Source organism: Camarhynchus parvulus, chromosome 2 (assembly GCF_901933205.1).
Source record: "Camarhynchus parvulus chromosome 2, STF_HiC, whole genome shotgun sequence".
In the NCBI taxonomy this organism is placed as follows: domain Eukaryota; kingdom Metazoa; phylum Chordata; class Aves; order Passeriformes; family Thraupidae; genus Camarhynchus; species Camarhynchus parvulus.
This window is the reverse complement of record NC_044572.1, coordinates 19,023,966-19,049,183: the sequence shown is the minus strand read 5'-3', so window position 1 is coordinate 19,049,183 and position 25,218 is coordinate 19,023,966. Positions and strand designations below refer to the sequence as shown.

General features: G+C 37.7%; 1 protein-coding gene across 2 annotated transcripts in view; it reads right to left on the bottom strand.

Moving 5' to 3' along the window:
- The window catches only part of NEBL (nebulette), a 245,187-nt gene that overhangs the window by 150,555 nt on the left and 69,414 nt on the right, over positions 1 to 25,218 (bottom strand). For both annotated transcript variants that reach the window (XM_030971605.1, XM_030971606.1), the window contains exon 4: positions 21,614 to 21,698. In XM_030971605.1, the coding sequence (XP_030827465.1) occupies positions 21,614 to 21,698 (85 nt within the window). The remainder of the gene's footprint in view (positions 1 to 21,613; positions 21,699 to 25,218) is intronic.

Here is a 25,218-nt window from a genome sequence, read left to right as displayed (position 1 = left end):
ACCAGCTGGTGGAAGGAAAACACAAACAGATCATGTTCTGTTTTTATTTGAAAAGGGAAGGTGGGGATCAAGCATCTTGTACTTTAGAGTTCTCCAAGTCCTTGTCTACTAATTAAATTCAGACACTGACCAGTGACACATTTCAGTTTGACCTCAGCCACCTAACGCTCTGAAAAGAATGTACAGGCAAAAAGGTCAAACAAATTCCAACTTACTTTTAACTATAGCCTCAAATCCTCTGTGAACTCCACACCACATCTCGCTTCTTTAAAAGTCATAAAAAGCTTCACCAGAGCCCAGAGAAACACCATCTTTCCCATGAATCTTTTTATGATTCCTTCAGCTCAACCAAAGCAATTCCGTGACTCCAGGAATTACATACACATCTTACAACCAAGAAAGACTCAGTAAGCAAAACAGGACACTATTCTTTCCCCTCAAAAAAAAGGCAAAAATTACCCAAGCACCGTATATATTATCAACTCCAAAGTGATATACAGCCCTTAAAGTTAGCACTGATTTTATTGAGAGTTCCATAACTAAATACACATAAATCTGGCTTTTAGGTCAACCCGTTTCTTTTACCATAGTGCGATGGAAGTGCCAGGTGTAATTCTAGCTGATTCAGCTGGAATTTCTGCCAGGAATTCAAGGGAGTATACACAGCTACAGATGCTCAACCACATTTTGAATGAATGCAGTGTATGCTTTTCACGTGCTTGAGCTGCTCTGCCAGCCAGTGCAATGGAGACGGTGCCACAATCCCAAACTCACGCTTCCTGCTTCAAAGCAAATACTGCCAGATGTGCTACCTCCATCCATACTGGGATGCACAGGAACTCTAGATGAGGCTGAGAAAGGCTTCTCAGACCCCTGCTGAGCCATCAGTCACATTATTAGCTGACCCTCAATGTGGAGAAAGCAGAAGGCAAGAGCAGAGTTTGTTCCTGGATACCTTTTAGCAACACCTTCAGAAATAACATCTATTTATTATTTTTAATTTGCTGAAGACAATTTAGACACATGGTAAAAGTCATGCTTAAGAATGATAACAATTCTTGTAATTCACTTATCCAAGTCTATGTCCAAAATGTACAGGTTACAAATGCACATGCAACACTTGATCTGCCCTTATCAGGTGGCAGAAAGCACTCCTCACAGCATTAACTAATTACAACTATAAATTATATTCACCACCCAAAACCTAACTGCAAAGAGTTCAAATAAGCCAGAAACACTATGACTATTTTTAATACATGTTAAGCCACAGACACTTGAGAAAAACTGAGTGAATAACACAAGGTGGATTTAGCTCCATTGTAGCTATTTCTCCAGTTCCTATCACATTAACATACAATTATCACGCAATAATTAGCAACAACAGAAAATATCTTCTAAAAAAGTCTGTTTGCCATCATTTTTCAAGGTCCATTTTCACAATGTCTAAAACTTTAAATTTTTTTCTTCTTAACCTCCTCTTTTTCATGTGCTCTCTTACTTCTTTCTTGTTTTTCATCTCCCCTCCCCCCCAAACCCATCACCAGAGATGGAGCCTTTTTCTTTACGCTCATAATCAATCCTCCCAAGCTGGATTCCCCTGCATCTTGACATAACAATCAATTACTTTCCACAACCAAGGGTTTCCAGAGAAAAAAAGAGTCCAACATAAAGCTTTCCTTATTTGTTTTACAAAAGCAAACATGAACCTTTGAACAAAATTTTAGGGATGAAATGGCTATGGGTTTGATAGATAACTATGTCATTTGAGTACATGCAAAATTCTTTTTAGAAGAGATCAGAGAAAAAGTTAAAAGACTGAAAAGGGTGATAAGGGGGAAACATAAAATGAAGGGCAGATCATTAATAGAAGACTAGAGAAATAAAAGGAAACTAAGTGAAAGAAAAATGAACAAAGGGCAAGACAAAAAAAATTAATATAAAATAAACAACAGATACACTATGTTCAGAAACTTCTCAGTATCATTCTCATTTATGAGTACAGTTTCCCTCATCTAATTCACAACCCAGGCTTTTATTCAGTGAGTCAACTCCCCCCAAGACTGCAGAATAAAGAAAATGGGATAATAATAGGGGTAATATTGTGATAGCAAATGTTTAAAAGAAGAAAGGAAGATCCAAACCCCATGGATTCACCCATTCTTAGGAAAATTCAAGTGCTAATATGAAGCTTCCTGGCAAAATTACTATCTGTATACTGCCTGATACCAGCAAGCTAAATCTGAAATCCCAAATGAGTGTATTTATAATGCTGAACAAGAAGACAGTGTTCTCTTTTCTTCCTACTTGTCAGCAAAAAGCCATCAATATGTTACTTCCTAACTGCAAAACATTTTCTCACACACTTATTTTGTTATATCCTGAAACACAGGAGGTCAGTACTGCACTATCGTAACAGTTTTCCAACATCAGCTGCCATAGAATTGAAGAAAAAGTTTTCTTATTTCCAAACATATGGTCTGATATATTTCCCAGGAGGGAAGAAGGCAACAGTTAACCCTCTTCCTTCTTTATTTCTATTTTGCAACTAAAACAATTTTTTTTAATAGTTGCTTTAATCTGAGGGATTTTTTTTCTTTTTATTCCTTTCTGAAAGACTTCATCTTGATCCTCACAGTTTTTGAGTGTCCCTGTAACATTATTGTGCTGTATCTGCATAATTCAGATGTTTTAATCCAGTATTCTTCTGACGAAGGACAGAATCTGATCTATTTTCCTCCTTCAGTTTGTATTTCAAAATAAGACAAATGTTTGCAGCAGATATTGTTTGTGGAAACATATGATTGTCATGTAATTACTTTGCCACAGCTTTTGCTTTTAGTTTCTCCTATTAATCCATGTAAAGCTACACTTTAACAAATGGGCTACAATAAATGCTCATCATATTTTGAAGGAAAAAAACAACACCAGGGAATTTTTCCTCATAGCACTCTCTGTGAACCCCAGTGAACTCCTCCTCCCACTCCTGACAGTATTTGTGTGATGGTTTTTGTTGCATTCTCAATCTGTGCCCTTTGAACAGTGTTATCTTGAGCTGCAATCGAACAATCAATATGGATCTATCAATATCAGGAATATAATTTTATTTCCTGATTTTATTGACTCTTTCAAAAATTAAAAAATAAATCTTTTTAAAGCATCATTTGAGCAATTTCCCTTCAAAGAAATAAAAAACAGCTAAAAAAATTTACATAAGCAGTAACAGAAAAATATACACCTACAACATAAGCCTTAGGAGAGCTTGCATCCTATTTAAGTTTCAAAATCAGACTATTTTACAAGGCAGAAAAAACCTAGAAATTTCATTGCTGTTTAAGCACCAATATATTTCAACCCAAAATGTCCTTGTCCCTGAGGAATATCTGCTAAATACAAGGATCACTTGGCTAAAGGAATTAGCCAGCATCGCGAACAGCACTTTCATTGCTAGATGCTTATTGGATATTATTAATCAAGTATAAAAATAAGAACATTTTTCTCATTTTAGAGATCACAGAAATAGGAAAAGGGAAGAAACTAAATACCCCAGTTACCAGAGCAGATTTGATTTATATCACTGCTTACTGAATTGTATTTTTTTTTCAGTTTTAGGAGCTTCACTAGTTTTAAAATCCCATGAAATCTAAACAATGGTATCTTATGTATTTATAACACTTCAGCTCTGTTCAGAAAACTATTTTTTAAAACTATCACCAAACCAACAGTCTGCATTTCATGAAAATCATTGCAAAGCAGGCTGGAGATCATCTCATCCAATCTTCTGTTAAAAGCCCGGATTTAGATCAGGCTACTGGGGCCCTGTCAAGACAAATGTTGAGGTTTTCCAGCAAGGGAGATTTCACTGCTTCTCTGGGCAACTTATTTCAATGGTTAGTTGTTTGCATGGTGAAGTTGTTTTTTTCTTCCCTCCAGGACAGAATTTCTCCTGAAGCAGCTATTTCCATTGCCTCTCCTCCTACCATCATGCAACCTTGGAAAGAGAAAACCTCCACTTTGTCTGTACCCATCTTTGGACATGGGAAGACTGTGGTTAACTTTCCCCTTAGTCTTCTCCTCCTGAGGCTGAGAAAGCCAGTTTTGTCAGCCATAGCTCAAACATCAAGTTCTCCCTTCCCTTTTAACATCTTCATGGCGGTACTGTGGCTGGCTGGGATGTAATTCATTTTCTTCATTGCAGCTTGTATTGTCCTGTGTTTTAGATCTGTGACCAAAATAATGGTCAGAACACATTAATGTCCTAGCTGTTGCTCAACAGCAGTTTCACAGCTTGAATATTTCTTAATCTGCACCCTCAATGAATAGACTAAGGGTGTGAAACAGTTTGGGAAGGGATAGAAACAGGCAGCCATGCCAAAATACTACTTTTAAGATGTCACCTTTCCCCCCCCAACACCCAAACATATAATTCCCAATTTTATGAAAAGAATTACACTGACTTTTATATTCTTATCTTAGTCATCTTAGCACTGTTTCCTACTTCTAATTACTCAGATGCAGGGGCCAATTTGTATCAAAACTACAGAATAAGACCATTAAAAGAGAGTTCTTTGTGGAACTCATTTGGATTTTTTTTTAGTTTTGAATTACAACTTAGGGCAGAACATGATTTTCAAAAACCTATTACATTACTTAGAAGACCTGGTCTCAAAAGGCAATTTAATATTTTGAATCCCTAGGACTGATTTAAATATTAAAGTCTTCCATTTGTGAAGAAAATAAATTGGGCATAGGCACTTGGGGGAACTAACTCTAGGTTTGGAAGTCAGAATGTAAAGGAGCTGGAATAAAAGAAAACCTTATCTTATGTTTCATTCCTCATAACTTCAAAGGTTACCAAACACTGTTTTTATTTCCATAGAAGTCCTTTCACCACCAAAAAGGGGAGCTGGTAGAATGCAACCAAAGAAACACAATCTTTATTCATTTCCCACTTTCTATTTTCCTAAATTTGCATCACATAAAATTAAAAGCTTGAGGCACTTGGCTCCTGCAGCTTACAGGCAGTTCCCTATAACTAGAGAAGTAAAAGGCAGCCTAGGCTAAAAAGCAGGGCATCTTAATAGACTGTCATAATCTTGCCATTAGGTCATAAACAGCAGATTTGGCTGCTATACATACAGTGTTTCACCCTCCTATCCATAACCTGGAGCTCTGGAAAGTTACAGGCATCCAAGCTTTCATCAGTTTGTGTTACTGTGACTGGAGAGATTCCAGTAAAAGAAATTCAGGTACCACCTCGGACCATATGGAGAGAGGCCCTTGAAGGATGCAGAGCTATTACAAAGGATGACTGCAAAGCTAAAGTTCCAAAGGAAACATTTTGGCTTTGTAAATAAATTTTACTAATTTCAGAAGTGGAAGCTTCCCAAAGACAGGGGAGAACACAGATAGGAAGAAGTGCTCCTGTTTCTGATTTGCTGCTGTTATCCTCAAAAGCAACAGAGCACAATGAAAAGATGGTTCCTGAAACTAGGGAACAGAAGTAGAACAAATTTTGTCGCAAGGTGTTCTCAATTGTTTCCCAACAAATCTCAGATCAGGCACATAAACATGACAAAAATTAGAGCTGAAAGTGAGATTGATATTATTTGGAGTTCAGATGAGGAAGACTGAGATGGAAGAGGAATCTCAATATGTGCCAAAACAGCCCTTTGAATCATAATGATCAGGTTTGTAAGTGGCACCTAAGTATTTGGCAACAGCCATGAGTTATTTAGCATATTGTCACATGGGGTTTTAGGATTTTATTGGGATCAGGACAGTGATCATGTCAAAAGCAATGGGTGATTTAGTATAAAGGATGTGGGCAGCCTGATTTCTAGGTGTTACCCAACCAAGTCTAAGAAAAAACTGGATATCCAGGGAACATGGGGTTAACTCCAGCACTGTAAATGGGATTGGAAAAAGAGCCTTCTGAAAGAAAGATTAGGACAGGGATTGCAATGCAGCCACACAAGGGAATCATCAGCAAAACTACTTTCATGGAGGAAAAAAAAAAAAAAACAGGGACATTTTGAAAACACAGCAGTTAGATCTTTCACTTGCACTGGATTTTCAGAAAGGTTGATTTTTCCAGCTTTTTGGTCCCTTGCAAGAGCTCAAAAGGATCAAAGCAAGATGTTGTGCTGACTCTGGCAGCCACGGTGACAATTGCAGCTGCTTTGAAAGAGGAGAAATTTAAGTTGTGTTAGTAAGGAGATCTCCAAAGGTCTCCTTGAGCTCTATTAGAAAGCAGGGGAATGGTGTTCATGACACATCATGTGACTTTAGGCCTCAGTGTAGTAATCTATACACAGTTAACAAAGGACAAACTTCAGCACAAGAATGATTCTTTTCTCAATTTAACTCCCCTGTTTTCATATTAACTTCCCCTGCACGTACAGGTGAGCTCTTGGCCGTGTAATATTAATGTGGCACTATGCATTGGGTTCAGCACGTGTTACTCTACAGTTTGTAAAAAATGCTTGTTTTCATTTGCACTAATTCACAAAATTCAGTAATTGGCTATAGGTTGTTTCTAACAGTAGTGCAAATTAGCAAGGTTCCACTTAATTTTCTCTAATTACTAGACTGAAAAGGATGATCATGGACGTTGAGAGATAATTAGCTAAGTGGGTATTAACCGGGGGTTTTGTGTGTGAAAATCTCCAATCATTCAACTAGACACTGACTAAGGCATTTCCTTTTGAGATAGATGTTCCAAATGAACCCCATTAGCTCCCCAAAGCTGGATGGTAACAGCTGGAAATCAGCACAGGCAACACTCAAAGAAAAATGGGCTTGAACAGGAGCAGCTATTCCCTTCTGAATTGGACTGCCTCAGACTAATTGAGAACAACTTCACTGGGCTGACAGAGCCTGTAGTTCCAACATGATAAAAATGATGTTTACACTCCCCAGGGGTACTGAGTAGAAGTCTGCCTTCTTGCATAGGAAACATTAGCAATTGCATCAGTTGTGAAAAACAGCTGCCTGAGCACCCCCTCCCAGCCCAAAAAGACTCACAGAGGCTGTTAGTTCAGAACAGTAAGAACAGCCACACAGTCAAACAGAAAACATGCACAAATGACCAGCACTGGACTAAGCAGCATACGAGCGGGCAATGCTATGGTAACAGAAATCAGATTTAATTGAAAGCGAGCTAAGAAAGAACTAGGGCAATAACCTCTGCCTTTCAATAGCATACATTCCTACTGTAATTGAAATATACACAAAGCAAACACCCCTAAGACATAATATGCTTCAGTAATTTATTTCCAAATCAGGGTCAGGACAGTAGCTAATATTTGTTTCATTTCTGCTGCAAGAACATGTGCCTCAGAGAAAAAAAAACTGGTAAGTAAGAGAAGATAGGATATAAAGCGATTGTAAGTCACGTGTTTGGTCTGATCTGCTCTTTCAAATAAAATATCAAGCAGGAAATACATTTCCCCAGTCCTTCCTTTCCTCTCCTAGGTGAAATATCTTTCTATTCCCTTAGACAGACAACATCTCATCATTGCTGTTGTAGCTCATTACCAAGGCAGTAACAGGCAGCTACTCTACCATTTCCACAGCAAACATGAATCAGCCTGGTGAGCACAATGAACCTTGGCCATCAATTCAGTACAGAAAAAGAGTTTGCAGATGAATAATTTACTGCTGTCATCTCAAAGATTACAAAAAGGAAACGGTCTATTTATTTGTAAGGCAACATTATTGATAAATGTCCAGTTTAACCCTGGGATTATATTTGCTAACTTTTTTCCCCTCATAGTGAGGAAATTCTAGTATGAAACTGCATTTAATTAGGTTTTCCTTACAATATTAGTATTTATAATTTAATAGCAAACTGTCGAAAGGCTATTTACTTGACCTCTTCGGAACTGCATTTCTGAGAGACTTGTAATAGCATAAGCATACAACTGAAAAAAATAATCTCTAATAAACCAAATATCCAATAAATGAAGAAGTTCCTATCTGATATTTTGACTTTAGCCTCTTAACTATGATTCCAAGAGAAGGCTTTTGCTGTCAATTTATTGACAGACCCATGTCTGCATTGCTCGATCCAGCCTCAGAGAGAGAAATCCAAGACACTGAAGTGCTGTTGTTTAAGTCACTCTGCAATACAAAATACTCAGCTGAATAAATTCACTTAGCTGAGGATCCACAGCAGCAGCTACACTGCATCTAGCTCCCAAGCAGCTACAGATGACTACACCAGACAGAGCAAGTTCCTGGTTGTGACTTTATACTGTCAGCTTGTTTCAGCAAAATTATACTGTCCTGTGATTTCAGTAAAACTCCAAGCAATTCCCGTCATCAGTTTGACTCCATCAAACCCAAAGTTTTGGAGTAAAGAGAAATTAATGAAAAATCAAAGCCATGTTATTTTAAAACTAAATATGAGCTTCCTTCAGCATATATTATAAACAAAGCTGACTATTATTGAAACACACCATTCTAGCCAAAAATCTTCTGTTTTAATTGCATTAAAGGCAACATTTATAGGCACTAGAAATAACTCAGTGGACTAACATCATTCAAGCTTACAAGATTTACAGAGTCAAAAAGCATTTTCTAGGAATAAGCTAATCAGTTTTATTTATTTTATATTGGAGGGATTAAAAGTTAAGAAAACTAACTTTCAGTTTATAAGGTTGATTGTTTGCCAGTGAAGAAGTCCCCAAAGTACATGAACTCTTAACTAGCAAAACAAAATTTTCTTGCAAGGAGACAGAAATAATGAATCAGAAACACTTAGATAGTCCAAGAATTTATGCTTGTAATAAAGCACTAAACAAGTAAAAATAAACAGAAATGCCTGTTAAAACCATTTTTAAACATCCACTCCTCAACTCATTTGCAGCAGGCCAGGACCTCCTTCAGAAAAGAGTTCAGGTTGCATATCTCTGCTCATCCTATGCTTCGATTTAAAATAAATCCTTCAATACCTATGGTCCCCCAGGAAGTTTCTTTCCGTTATTTCTGAACAAAAGAAAGCAGCAGAGGTAAAACATTAAACAAAAGAGGTTTTGCTGAGCCCTGTCACCATGCTTCTCAGAACAAGAAGGTTCTATATGGTGCTATAAAATGAGATGATCAGCATAATTTTCCACAGCTTGCTGGTTCAGGACAGCAGATGAGCTTTTCACTAGACTTCTAATATGTCCCATCTCTTTTCAGTCTTTTTTTTTTCCTTACATTTGACTCCAGTCTCCTGAAAAGCTAAATTTGGTCTAGTTATCATTCAGTACTCAAACACTGCCTTCTATGTAACCAGGCATCAGATTCTTCTACCCTACTTTACCAGTCTTTATCTGAGACAGCCATGAGATTTTATACAGCACTAAACAGTAGGCAGAAACAGGCACTTTTAGGGGCACTGTTCATACAACCGATTAGATATTCTGATCCAGATCATTTTACACCCCAGGTGGCTGAATAATACTACCGTATGGCCTTGGCATCTACAAAAAACAGAGGGGATTTTAAAGTTTTCACCCACTAAGACCTACCATCAAAACACATATTTGTAACAATAACTCGTTTGGAGCACAGGGGTGACGGCTCCCTGGAGTCCTGCCCTCCACATCCCCATCCCTCAGCTGCTCACACACTGGGCTCTGCCACCTCTGGTGCTGTGCACTTCTGACAGCCTTCCAGGGCAGCAGCTCCATTTTTCATTGGTATCACTCATTTCAAAATATTCCAGCTCCTGCACGCTCAATTCACATCTTGTCACAAGAATTTGTCAGGTTAGATTGCAAAGCAGAACTAACACAAGCAAAGGCCAAAAGCAGGAGCTGGGCTTTAGGCTGTAAAATAGGATGAGAGACTGGAAAAGGGTGAAACTAAACTGAAAGAGCTAAATTTAAAAGAATGGAAAAGTAAGAGAAGCTTCTGTTGCAGAAGCTGACGGAGAAAACAGCAGTATCGAAAGACTCCAGTGTTCAGTTTAGTCCAAGAGGAGTGACCATGGACTCAGGCTGGTGGCACAGGCCACCATGTTCACCAGCCATAGTACTGACAATATGAAGATACACATGCCCATGATGCACCAGAAAGCCACAACTCAAGTCAAATACAACATTATTTGATTTTTTTTTATTCTCCTCTTATACAGATCAAAGCATTTTCCTTTGATCAGAACAAGCAACATAACCTATTTCCCATTTATCTCAAACGGTGCTGCACCATGTGCCCACCCTGGCTCTGTGCTGGGTGTTTGCATTCCAGCTTTATCACCCGGGCACTGGAGCATCCTGTCCCCAACACACATCCCTCTTACTCCCTTCTTAACAGGAGTGAGCAACCTGGACCTTTCTTCTGACCATGTTTACACATTTAAGTTCATATCAACAATTATATGACTGATAAATATACTACACTATGAAAAATGCATCCTACACTGGAGAAATATATGTGTAGCTTCGTTCACATTTACATTTCCCAAACTTTAAAGCAATTCAACTATATTTCCTGAAAAAAATTTAAAACAAGAAATTTATGCTTCATTTTATTCAGTAAAATTATTTTCATTTAAGTAGAATTTGATATTTTTAATTCACCAGATATTAGAAAATAACATATTAAATGTAGATATATTTATATAGAAGTGCTTACATTTTAAACTAACCCGAACTGTAAGTACAAAATAAATTTTTGTCATTGCTAGCAGTAAGTGACAAATTTTTTGGCCTCTTTTCCCTTCTTTTTTTATTAAAACATCCTATGCATTTCATCCCTCAAAATTTTGAGTCTAGTAAACTACAGGAAAAAAATAAACCTTTGCTCCAAGGAGTTTCTAACATCAAATCCTTGCCTCTTCCCCCAGAAATGTTTCCACCAAATACCTTCAAAGTTCTAACATTTGGTGCAATTAAAGCATTTAGTATTTTCTTCCACTTGCTTTATTTTGAGCTAGGTTAAACATTATACTAATCCTGCTCTTTTTCCTTTCTCCTTTTTTCCTGACCCTTTCACTTGAAAGCCCATCAACATAATCTCCTGCAAGCATAGCACTACCTGACAAACTATCACCCCGAATAGACCTCAATCCATCCTGCAAGGCAGCAGTTACAAGAAATCATTGAACTCTGAATGGTCCCTGCACCATCTGAGAATAAATCAGGAGGACAATATATTTCTTGGATCTAAAACAGCCCCATCAATAAGTAACCTAAGCATCAGGAAAATGACCAACTAAAATGCTGACGAACGCTCATGGCCTTTTATTGGGGTCAAGGGGTAGGACTGCCCAGGATCCCTCCTGCCTTTCTTCTTCATCCAAATACTCTGAAAGGCCTAATACTGTGCAATTTTAGATTCATGTGTTGTTTTAGCATTGTACCATCAGGCAAGTCAAGGCAAATTTCTCCTTTCTCCTTCTCACAGTCACACTCAGTATATTACAAATCCACCAAGGCCAGAGAGCTCAGGCTACAGACAGGTCAGAAATTATCAAGAACTGAAAAACAGAGAGAGACAGGCAGAGAGAAATATCCTCAAAGCTTCAAAGTGCAAAGAGTATCTTTTGCTGGAGCAAAGGCCATCTGCAGCTATTCAAATGTCCCAGAATATTATGTTTTTACATTTTGTTAGGAAATACGGGGAATGACAAAGATTTTGTTTATTCAGGTTTTAATTTCTCTGCTAAGTCTAAAGCTCTTTTCATAGCTTCATTTGCATAAAGCTTCTGCTTTGTAAGACTTCTAATTAGGAGAATGTGACACTCTCACCAGGCTTGGATTTCTCCTATTAAGCAGCTTTGCTGGTCATTTTGTAAAGGCCACCTCCAGAACAAATGCTGACCGAAAACAGAATTAATAATGGATTTAAAGGATACTACTCAGTAGCCAATGCACACAATGGGGAACAGCTGTTTTACACGAAGTAAAAATAAGTATCTGGATTGACTTCTTTGTTACACTCAAAAAAAAAAGGTAAAGAAATCCAGCCACTCTCAGCTTCAGCAGATACAAATAACTGCTAAACAAAGTGCATACTTATAAAAGCTCTGCAAAAGCCGACTTAAATCACAGCTAATCACACAGGAGAAGCATATACGTAAATCACTATTCTCCTTTTTTCTCAATATAGATCTAAAGACTGGATGCATTCTAATGAAAAAAATAACTGCATCAAATAAGAACAAATATAATCATGGTCATTGAAATTCTCTAATTCTACACTCCTATCACATACAAATATGTAACAAGTTTATTGGAAAAATATTCAGCTAGCGGGCAAACTAACAATGTATTTGAGGCGATTTCCAGAGGTATGCTAGTAAAGGATTTACTCTCTCAATCTATTGGTAAACTTACATATATGTTAAAACTTTCAATTTGCTTTCTCCTTTGAAAGGGAATTAAGCATATCTGCCAAACCACACAACGCTGTGAGCAATGATAACTCTCAAGAATCTCTTGAACCACAAAAACTGACACAGAATCTTGGAATCATGAAGGCTGGTTAAGATCACCAAGATCATCGAGTTTCTTAGGTTGCAAATGCAAGATACAGCAAGGGGTGTATATTCTGTTGCCATCTGTTAGAGGTGGGACAGTTATCTTCTATTAATTGGCCCGCCTGTTAAGACCAGGTGGGGCAGTTTTCTTTATCTCTTCCGTGACCCATCCTCCCTCTGAGAAGATATCTTCTGTTAATGGGCCGCTGAGTCTCAGTGCATGACTGATAAATTTACATAATCCCATTGTGAGATGCTCCACCCAAGGGGAGGAGCCAAGCATTCCTACCTGGATATGATTTGAGCTTCGGAACACCACAGACAGCCTTTCCCACTGGATTCACAGAGGAGCAGCTTTCTTTTCCACTGGATTCCCAGAGGAAGAACAGGCCCATCTATATCACCACTGGGTCTTCAGAGGAGAACTACACCCTTCTACAGGAACACTGCTTCAACAGAACCACATCTGTCACTCCAGGAGAACTGTAGCCACCATTTAATGGGACTGCTACCAACACCCTGACTGACAGGGCGTCAGGTCATATTCTGGCTCTGTCAGTGTTGTTTTGTATTACTGCATTTTCATTTTTATTTTTCTTAATAAAGACCTTTCCTAACAAAGACCACCTACTCCTACTTTGCCTGAGAGCCCCTTAATTTCAAAATGATAATAACTTGGAGGGAGGGTTTTGACATTTTCCATTTCAAGAGAAGCTCCTGCCTTCCTTAGCAGACACCTGTCTTTTCAAACCAAGACATCGAGTCCAACCTTTGATAAAACACCACCAAGCCAACTAGACCAAAGCACAAAGTGCCACATCCAGTTATTTCTTGAACACTGCCAGGGATGGTGATTCCACCACTTCCCTTGGCAGCCCATTCCAATGCTTAACCACCCTTTCAGCAAAGAAATTCTTCATGACATGTTGAGCTTGTAGCATCAGCACAAAAAAAAAAACCTTCTGATCTCTAAAGAGTAAAAGTGGCCCAATCTTGTGGAAAAAAAACTGAAACAAGAGATAAGGACCAAATTCAAGACATTTTCAGAGAACCAATAAAATTAGGAAAAATGCAGTTGTTTATCATACTCATCAGCATTGAAGACCATAAGACTAAGAACAAGAAAAAAATTAGGGGCAAAATTAACATTGCCTCTATAAATCCTCTGTACAGAACCTCTGAAGTTTCTTAAGATATTGCCACAGATGAACACAAAAATTGGTCTCATTACAACAAGATGGTTAACTAGATTCATTCCTTGGTAAGAAACAGGTCAATACTTCTGAAAGATCTGAGCTTAAGATAAAGAACTAAGTGGAAATCATTCCATTGAATTGGAAATCCAATGCTTTGATGTACAATTCACTCCTATAATCTCACATTGGAAAAAAGTTGGGCTGTTACTCTGGATGAAAGTGTATTAACAAAAATACTCACATGCCACTTTCAAATTATTAAATATGCCAGCCACTACAATTTGATGAGGGGGTGGAGGAAGAGTTAATTCATCCCAACCATTACACAAATGGAAGTCTAAGGCAAAGACTAAAAACTTTCTGGAGGAAGACATTAGCAACATCAAGAAAGTAAAACAGTACATTGACTAAACCCATATTCCTGAAAATTTCATTTTTGATATCCCAGAGTGTGTAAGTAAAGACATGCTCCTTAGTTGTCCTTCCTTTAATGATGAAATGAACAATACTCCACACTAGATCAGACCAGTCACCTACTGAAATAAGTTTCCTCTTGCTGATCACAAGTGCTGACAGTTTTTGTGAGAAGACAGCAGTGTCAGCAATAGGAAGCAGGACTACCTGGACCCCCTTTGACTCAATGTGGCAGCCTGAAATATGCAGATCTGAAGCCCAGAAAGGAAAGAAAGAGTGATGTGATCTCATTTTCTGGCTTTGGCAGACTTTCTCAGTAAAAATATTCTGCTAAACAGGACAAGGGGCGAGGGGACAAACGCAGCACTGACAGCCTTGACACCCGACACTGCTGAGTGTGTTCCCCAGCTATTCCCAAGGCACGACCTGGCACAGCTCAGTGTCTGCTTCAGAGGAGGGAGCACTCCTGAAGGGCAGCAAGGACACACCTGCACCAGTTTTGCTCCTCTTGACCTGACCAGTCACTGCACACAACCCAGAGGACACTGAGCCCACAAACTCCCGACTACAATCACATTTCACGCATGCTCAGTTTCATGCTTCTCAAATGCCACTCTGATGGGCTTCTTAGACACCATCTTAAAGACTATGAAATGGAAAAAAAAATTATTAGAGGGGAAGAAGCCATGCACAGTGTGGACATAAACTAGTACAGCCTATTCATCTTTGGGATCAGGAACTCCTTCCTGACCGTCTTTTATTCTACAGTACAAATATGTCCTCAGCATCTGATTGCAATCCCTGGATGCCTCATTTGTTATGACAATTGTTCTGTTCTCAGTCTTTATTTTAAATTCTCTAAAACTGAATACATTTTTCCTTCATGTGGGTTGAAATTCTGTGCAGTAATCCAACAAAAACATAACTAAAAAGAATCACAGCATACAGTTACCTGCAACACCACTGCAAGCAACAAAGTGACCACTTAAAAATCTAGTTCCAAAAATAAAAACCAGAAAGAAGCTCAAGAGCATCTGGAGAGAAACTTGACATGAAAAAGAACATATACATTCTCCATTCCTCCTCATCTAGAACAAAACGGGAGATTTTAATTTTTTTTAATATTTAAATATTAGAAATTCTGATATCAATTTTGAAGTTATTATTTTTATTAATTGCTCCTCTAAAAGTTATATTAGTGCTAATGCAGTTAAGAATTCCACAACTCAATTCACAAATAACAGCTATGAATCCTGCAGCTCTCTTTTGTTCCCTTTCTATTACTTCTGATTGTACAAGTAAAAGTAGTGGGAATCACTTTTGATTTTACTGATCCTAAAATTTTTTGTTAAGGATGTCCTACTTGGCCATGGATTCAATATCATAAGAAAGTCTATAAAAATGAGTTTGTCCACAATTATTAATAATAAACCATGACCACTCTGTCCTCATCCTACCACAAAATTACTATCTTATTGTACTATATTACTGTCTATTTCATGGACATGGATTACCCCTTCACTTTTTACAGCTAAACGTTATGTACATCTGAAATGCTCATGCAAAAGAGAATGTATTATGGGCACTTTTTTTTGCATTAGCATATGTTAGAAAAATTAATCTAACTATATTAATATATTTTGCATCTTACTTCTGAGTCTTAGCACCAGAAGATGCAATTTTCTCCTGTGACTGTGTACTTTATAGACTTCCTAACTTTTTAGCTAGCAGGAAGTTTGTGCTGCTTGCTTCCAAGACTCTGCAGACACTATTGTGCTTCCTTAAATGCAGTTCTGTTCTGGTTTTCTCTTATCAAATTACACAAGATTTTCACATCATTGTGTTTAATAACAGCAGGGCAAGCAGTAATGCAAAAAAAAAGTTACACTTTCACTTTTGTATCATCAAATCAACAGTGAAAAGCTGATAAGTTACCATTTTCTATAGATGCTCATGTGAAAGTCTGTCTGAAGTTTCTTCTGAACGTTGGGCAACTATTAATCTTTGCTTTATTATGTGCTCCTTTCATTGTTGTCTTTGCAGATCTTTTTTCAGAGAAATGAGTAAGTACAAAAAGAGTACTCTCAAGCAGTTGTTTTTGCTAAGGTACACATAATAACAGATAGACAGATACACGATAACATAGGTTCAGAAAAAAGAAGAAGAATTTACTGCTTTTCTCTACGCAGCTTAACTTACTGATTATCAAGGTGTGATGTGACCCAAAAAGAAAACAGGGGAAAGAACAGTCAATATCATAAGAAAAACAGTTATTTTTATAAACTAGTAGAACAAAACAAAAAAAACCCCTATTATCTAAACTCCTTTACACAATTAATAATACTTCCTACACTGATCAGTACATTACCACTGGAAGTCAGTATAAAATTCTGTGTAATAATATAGGCTAATTATATTAGATTAATTTTTTTTAATGAGGATATGCAGTCAGTACCAGGAATCAGATTTAATACTTCAGTCTTAACAACTTAAAGCTAAGGTCAACAACTCTTCTGCTTCAGAAAGTAGCCCATAACCATATCTTATGTCCCAGTAGAAGATTTTTATTTTCAGATATGAAATCAAAGAATTTCAGGGTGCTACAAATGTGTCAATAACACAAAAATGTATTCCACAGAGAAACTCCCTCTCTGCTGTACAATCTGTTTATCTATCACTACTACACCCTGTTTGGTGTCTCTGCCTCATACCCTGGTGTCTCCCAACCACAGGGTTACAACGTGCTCATCTCCCCATGCTGCTTCAGCATCTGTGACAGCAAAGAGCAGCAGACAGGAGAAGAGAGGAGTGGAAGTAGTACTGCCATATTCTGAATCTTACAGACTAAGTAAATGAAAGGGGGAAAAAAACAAACAAACAATAAAAACAATGAAACCTTAACAGTGTAGATACATGGTGTCACAGGAACAGGAGCCAGTCCAGTGCAGACAGGATGCAGACAAAATCCCTCACATACTTGGCAAGATAAAAATCAGAAGAGGTGACAAGCATTTTCCCAGAAAACTGAAATTCATTCTGCCTCCTGATCTCCTCTGGAGCTTTGTATTATTCACATAAAGAATGATTTTCATGCCTTTGATTCACACAGATAAAAAAGCCATTTAAATACTCTTCAGAGGGAAAGAAGGAACAAACCAGTATTAGTAGGTGTGCATGATTTACAAAATACTACTGCAAAGGTGTTCACAGGGGAGCAGGGCAGAACTTTCTGCAAGCAGTCTGGGTTTATTTTCATGCATCAACCCAATCAACAACTCCAGGACTTGTCACTCACAATAGCCTGAGAAGCCTGCACTCTCCTGGCTCTGTCACCCCTCTCCTCATACACATATGGTGGACTGGGTTCAGCTCCTCAGATAACCAGAGAGAAGAACATATAAATAATCAGCTCCTGATGGCTATCTGGAAAAGTCCAATCTTTAAAATATGTTCCACGGTCTTCTTACAAAATCACCCATAAATGTATACAAAAGTCTCTCTGCTTGCCATATCATACTGCTTCCTCCTTTTCAGAGGAAAAGCATATTCCTTCCTCCTTTTCTGAAAGAGCATTTTTATCTCAGTCTCTAGCTCAAAAATCTGCTTTCTCCATGACTTCTCCAATGAGTTCACTCAGGGTACCCCAGGAAATCCATCCAATGTCTGCTTTAATAATCCATAGAGCAGTTCATTCTCCTATAGCATTCGCTGTGGCAGTTCATTCCAAAGACTTCATAAAAGAGGTGCATATAAACTGAAAAGGCTTTTTTAACAAATCAAGCTAATAAAAATAATTTGCCTGGAAGTTTGCTAACGTGTTTTTGAAACAGAGAAGCAAAGAGAAAAAGGCAAGAAGATGAGATAAATGGTTGAGAGGAACCTGAGGAAGGACAGGACAGAGACAAATCACTGAATATGAAGAGTTCATATTCAGTGAGAAGAAAAACTGCAAGTATGTTTCTTCCTAAAGAAACACAGGTACACTTTCAATTACCCAAGTTCCTATAAGGGAAATACAAGAAATCATCAAAGAAGCACTTGGAGTTTCCAAGGACAGCAGCCTCAGGGTGCATCACCACAAGCCAGGACAAGAAGAAAGTAGGACAAGACTCATGATTTTGTATCAAGTTCCCTATGAGTTACTGGAAAGTACATTTCCTCAGAAAATGCTGGAGTAGAACACACCTTAAACATCAGCCCTCTCTTTGATCTGACACTTTGATATTCCTCCTGCCAAGAACTGCTGCAGATCATCTCTGTTTCTTTTTGCAAGTTCAATGGGAGTGGCAGCTTTTGATGTACACAGCATTGCCGCAGATGAGGACTAAAGGCCATGGAGCAATTTACACTGTTACAAAGTTAGAGAGATCAGTAGTAAGGTACATGAAGGAAATTCCCAAGTAAACAAAACTGAGATGACCATATCAGTAACTTCTGTAGTTGAGTTTATTTAAGAGAGGCATGTGGAAAATATCCATTGTATACTATGGAGCAAGAGAATGTACTAATTCACCAAAAAGACAGGGATTTTTCATCAGAGAGGCATAACGAAAAATCTTGTTTGAGACACTGGATCTCTGTCTTTACTTAGAGGATGAAAGACCTCCAAACTCATTTTTCTCCTGTCAGAAGGCATACTGGAGTTCTCCAGAATGGAAAACAAACATAGTCTCTCCAAAATGCATTTTTATCTCCTTCCAACTACAGAGCTGAATGAAAGCCCATGGAAGCAAAATCCTAAAGGAGGGAAAGCTCTGATATTATATAAAATAGAGGAACAGAGTTCTTTGGAAAGTTTAAAATGCTGTCCTTTGACTTCTTAACAACGTAATTTTTCAAGTGTTCCAAAGAGCTATCCATTTGCTATTGACTCCATCAGAAAACAGTATTTTGTTTTGTTAGTTTTGTTCTTGTCGTGTTATGTCAACATGACACCCTGGCACCTAATGCTGACCTTAATGGATTCTTGACCAAGGACCCAGCACTGCAACTTAAAACCCTGTCAATTGCTGCTTAAATGAAAATAAAAACAACAGATTTACAAAAATATGTATTTTAGCTTACACAATATTTAATGGTGTTTCCTTTACCAATTAGTCATGTTTTGCTGAGCAAAATAGAGAGTAGTTCTAAAGCTACAGATTTTGAAAAATACTTGAGAGTCCTGCAGTTAAACACAGGGTTGTGCCTCTTCAGAACTAAAAGCATTAAAGAAGTTTACTTAGAAACAGCTATTACTTTAGAAAAGCAATTCTCCTCATTCAGTAGTCAACGTAAGTTTTACATTGCCTAACACAGAATTTGCTCAATCCCAAATTGTCAAATGTCCTGCTGCTTGGCAGGAGGCTCAAGCAGCTCTGATGAATACTGGAAGGGAGTAATAATGTGGATCTATCCAGCCAAGTTTGGTTTCATATGAAAGGCTTTTCTTGAACCATGCACACACTTTTTTCTGCTGCACAAGACTGAAATAGGATGAGACCTGAACAATGCCAAATTATATCCCATGCATTTTTTTGGTTGGGAGTCTTTCAACTTTCCCAGAAAAGACAGGACAAGGCGCGAGATGGTCAATAGGACTGATTGAGGATAGCAGTTCCTCTCAAGGCAAATCCTTACACTCTTCAAAGTATTACAGGAAGTACTCAGAATTTACAGTCATATTTCAGGACAAGATCTAAATTGGATAAGGAAAAGTACCTGGAATCTTTATGTCAGCACTGAAATGATTCACAGGTTAGGCTACTTAACACAGTCTAGATGTAAATCAACAAGCAGGAAGCAAATGATGATCAAAAACATTATGGCTTTCTTCCAAGTAGGCAATTTTTTGCCTTATAATTTAAATCTGCAAGTCTTTTGCTGACTAGTAATATTGGAAAAAAGGCACATTGAAAAAATTAAGGGTTTCTGTCCATTTCTAAGTTTTGAGTAGATTCTTATCTAATATTTTATTACAGTGCATTGTGAACAGTTGTAGCAATTTTATTCATAAGCGAACTCCAAGTCTCTTGCTAATACTGCTTACCCAGTAGCCTGGAATGCTAAGTTCTCAGTTTCAAAATAGAGACTAATACAAAAAAAAGTTTCTTTATGCTTCCATAGTGCCACAGAGCCATGTTTCAAACAAGTTAGGGAAAGCCACTTCTCCTATATCCTCTGTTAAGAGCAGTAACATTTTATTATTCTACTAAATCCCAATATCTTCTGTCAAACCCCTAAAAAGCAGTGGGCTGAGAACTTCTATTCTTCTTGAAAGACCTGAAAAAAGTACTGGTTTTAAGTTCCTCTTTGAGACACAGTGGTAACTCTGGTACGTAGAACTACTGAATTACAAGAAAATTAACCAGGCTCTAATCTGAAATCCACTCAAGTCAAGAGGAGACAGAGTGCACAAACTGTCCTCTTTCTACATGGCTGAATTTCAGCATGACATTATTTCTCTATGTTTTATAAACAATAACCATAATGGCAAGAGGTAAATAATTTTAAGATTGTACACCACGCTAAATTTGTGCTACTTTTCTATTTAGCACTCCTTCAATTTTACCCACCAACCTCTAGAGACCTTCCCCAAAAAAGAAAGGTCTTGTTGTCTACTATCTGGTTTTTGCTACAGTTTTTTATTACAATGATAGCTATGAATTTATAATGAGAGATCACAACTAAAATACAGTAGATTAAAAAAAAAACCAGAATTTTCATAAAATAAAATGCAATAAAATATTATCAATTTTCTTACACAGGACAACTGCCATCATTACATAATTTAAAATAGTATAAAGTGATACTGGAGAGTTGGGGAGAGGAGGGCTTTTCAAATAAACATGAATTAATATTAATCAGAACTTTATATTATGATAGATAGCCAGCATGGTGTTTGAGTCACCTAAGTCTTCTTTGCCATTTTCTTCTCTTGTTTTCCCCTTTTCATTTTATATTTTAATTTAAATATATTTTTTATTAATCTACATAAGTTTTGATTGATAATGTGTTTATCACAACTAGCTTACAGACTGCCTCATAAATTAGTTGACAGAGGCCATAAGAGATCTGTAAACTGATTATTCAGTCACTTCATTTTTGATAAATATTAAAGGCTTCTAAATATCTGCAAATGACAAATTCATTGTTTGTTAATTCCACGTTATTTTATTATTCAGTTTAATGCAAGCTAACAATGGTAATTTGTCAAAGGAAAATGAACCCTTTGAGTTAAGCTGTATCACTTCTAACATTAAAAACTATTTAGATGCTTCATGTACTGATGAAAATGAAGGATTCCAGTGATGTCAATGGACTTACAATTGTATGGTAATTAGTATAAGTGAGAACAAAAATAAAACCTTGCATTTTCCAGTATTATACCAACTGACAATTTTTTTGTAATTACACCACAGTGTAATTTTGTAATTACACCACAGTGTAATTTCTATGTAGGTACACAGAAATACTACTACTACTTTGAAAAACTATAAAGAAGAGGACTGACCATCTAATATTAACAAGACAAAAGGATTTTTTTATTTACCTGACTTTGCAATTCACTTTGTTGCTTCAGGCGAAGATTTTCTGGTGTATCAGCCACTGTAGTGAAGGACTGCTTTGGGTAATGTCTAGAAGAAAAAGACGTACAAAGCCAAAAAATAAATATTTGCACATGCTAGAAAGTCAAATGCATCCCAGCACTCTTTCCTACAGTGCACAGAATTCTTTCACAGTTTGCTATGAATTAAAAGTATTTTAAAATATTGTGTCAGACGTGCCTTACAGAAACTACATAAAGGAGTTCCTGCAATGAGTCTAAATCCCACCCATTCCCTGCCCACTGACTTCAGAGATCAATCAGCCAAATTTTGATTTCAATAGAGTGACCAAAACTATGTTTAACTGCATTGTCTTGGTATAGCCATGTGCTGGACAAAGACTAAACTAAAAGCCCTTAAAATGAAATTGTTTTACAGAAACTAATGCTACATAAGAGAGCACAGCTGGAGTACCACAGGGTCTTTAATCCTTTAGTGTAGGAACCAGAAGCATCAGGGCAGTTACTTTCAGGGGAGGGGAAAGCCAAATGCTTCAACAGTAAATATGTCAATACAGTATATTAATATCCAGTACCAAAGGCTGTGGTGTCTCAGAACTGCAATGCATCAGGCATCTCTCTTTCCATTTGAAATTTTACACCTTTACAATATGTTCCTACTATTTGCTTTGGCATTTTATGGTATCATGCTCAATGGGAGCCTGCTTCAGCAGGTAGGTTGGACTACAAGGCCTTTGGTGATCTCTTCCAATCCTAATCATTTTGTGATTCTGTGAACTGTAGCAGTAAACCCTCATCATTTACAGAACCACTATTTATTAATTCTCATGGATTTATCCTGTAATTTTGCAGTCAAACAAGAAGTTCCCTAATAGGAAAGGCCACAAAAAGAAGCAAATAACAAAATGGAACCGCACATCCCAAAATATTCATAATATTATGAGCCAGAAACACCGTGAGGAAACCAATTCTTACTAATTACTTTCCATCATCTTCAGTCTGAAACTAAAATGTTCATTCACCTTTAGATGTGAGGCACTCATGTTTTCAGTTACCATTCACAGCTTCCCATGTCTACCAGCTCCCCCATTTGTGCCTCCAACATTTCAGAGTACAAGACAACAGGCACAGTGTTACAAACACAATAACAACTGCAGTACAAGTTCCACAGAGTAAGCAGTAAGTGTCTGAAGACAGAGGATATGCAGTATTAAACATTTCCATGTTCAAACTCCAGCCCATCTCTAGTGTTCTTTCAGCAGCTAGTTGTATGCTGTTGCTATGATTCCACCATAAAATTTCTGTTCTGTCCAAACATGATACATATTTTCTTTCCAAACTGTATTTTGTAAGAAAGTTTTCTCTGTACAAGTTCTATTTCCATGCAGTGTATGATTTTAGTAAAAAAAAAAAAAATCTGAAAAAATGAAACAAGCATAAAAATTAAGAAGGATTTCTGGTTTCAAGCTGAATGTTTCCCCCTCAGAAATGCAAAATCAATAACTGATGAGAAATTTTGCCTGAAGTTCATACAGTTGACTGCTCCAGGCCTGATTCCCCCATCAGATGACATCTTGCATTGCCAGACTTCTGCACCACAGCACAGTTGAGTAGACTCCTGCGCCAAGAGGCTGTGGAACATCACGTCATTTATGGTGTCATTACACAGGGAAAACAGAGGAGAAATACAGGACAACCTAGGGATTTCAGGCTCTCAAGGGCTAATAACTGTATAGAAAGAGTAAAAAATTAAACACCTTGATGAAGGAAAGTTTTTCCTCACTGAAATGTAAGAACTATCCCAGACTGGTTACTAGCAGATGGACAAACACGCTGCTCTTAAGTTTATGTCAACCACTTGTCTCAGAGAGCTCATGTCACTGAAAACTAGAAAGCAGAATTCCTAGACATGACACCCTTCAGAATATTCATTTGGAGTTACAGCCAAGTCCTCCCAAAGCCCCACCCAAGATGGAGCTCTGGCTAGAGAGGGCACTGAGTTCTGCATTTGCTGTTGCCCCTTCCCTCCTTTTCAAAGCAGGGGCTCCACCACCACCACCCCTCAGAGCCAGCCTAGGCCAGCCAGCAGAACAGCTCAGCCACAGCTCAGCCCCAGCTCCAGAAACACACAGGGAGGCAGAACCAGGCTCTGCACGAGGCAGATGGTGCCAGCATTGTGTAATACATTGGGACAAGGAAGATACTCCAGAAGGGCTTCTATTTTTGGTTTTTTTTTATTTCAATTTTCTATCTCACACTTCATTCTTCTGTATAGAGGCAAAAAACAAGTGCCAGACTGGCCACAAGGAGGGTCATAAGCCCTTTTTGGAAAGCAACAATGAACAGATGGGGAAGGCAACAAGCCACCTCACAGCCAGGGCTCACTGATGCCCAAAGAAGATTGTAGCAATGGTGCACAAGGAACACTGCAAAGCATATCAGCCTTCCACACAGCAGCCATGAGATATCCATGGATAGCTCCAGTAGATGACAAAATCCTTTCCTTAAAAAATATAATCTGCCATATATGCCATTAAAATATTACATTATGCACATGTTGAATGCTGAAAGCATAAACTTTCATTGCACTGCTTTACACCATGGTTACATATCATGACCCTGGTAGTATAACCAGAGTAATCACATATTTTCATCCTTTTTAACATGGAGAACACAGAGTGCAGCCAGCTCAGACAGGGTTTAAGGCCTGGTCCCCTTGGGAATTGTGTGAACAACACTGAGGCAAGTGTCTGAGCCACAGCCCCCAGGGAGCCTGTTAGCAACAGCAGCAGAGAACTGCAAACCCAGGCTCTCAAATTAAACCTCTCAATTCTGGAGATAAAAACATACACCCTGTCCCTACCATTCACCATCTCTTACCTCTGATTATTTGCAAAAAAATGCTTTCTTCGACAACTAGTATTCGGAGGCTCAGGGATATTTCAACATTCCAAGCAAACCACTTCAGAACCAATGTATCTAAGATCACTATTTATTTCAGAAGCACTAGCTCCATACTTCAAGTAAAAAAGGTATGTTCAGTCTTGAAGAAGCAGTGCTTTAAAATGCTTGAAAATACTATGTAAACTGATTTTATCAATGAAAAGCATTTACACTTGACCATGGAAGAAAACAATACACATGACAAGTGAACAAAACTGCTGAAATTTAAATTGGTCTTTAAATTGATCATCTAAACCATTTATCAAAATGTAAACCATTTTTCAAAATGTATTACAGTGGTTAAAATGAGAATCATTTAGCAAAATTAAATTAGCAGCGCATTCTACTATGGGTTGTCATTTTAACCACAGCTGATATGTGAAACCACTCACATGGTATTTCAAACCAGAAAGACATGGGTTTAGATACATCCCTTCTAATTTATGGAAATTCTTGCCTCAAATGCATTAAAAAGACTAGTGTTAAATTTAAATCCTATCTTCAGCTTTCCACATTTGTTTTAAGCTTATTGATACCATGTCTTCAGGATAATTACCAGTATTTAAGATATTAAATTATGTGAAAATTATTGAAGACACATTGTACCATTGGATACTTTTGTCTGAAATAGAAGGCTGAAACACAAG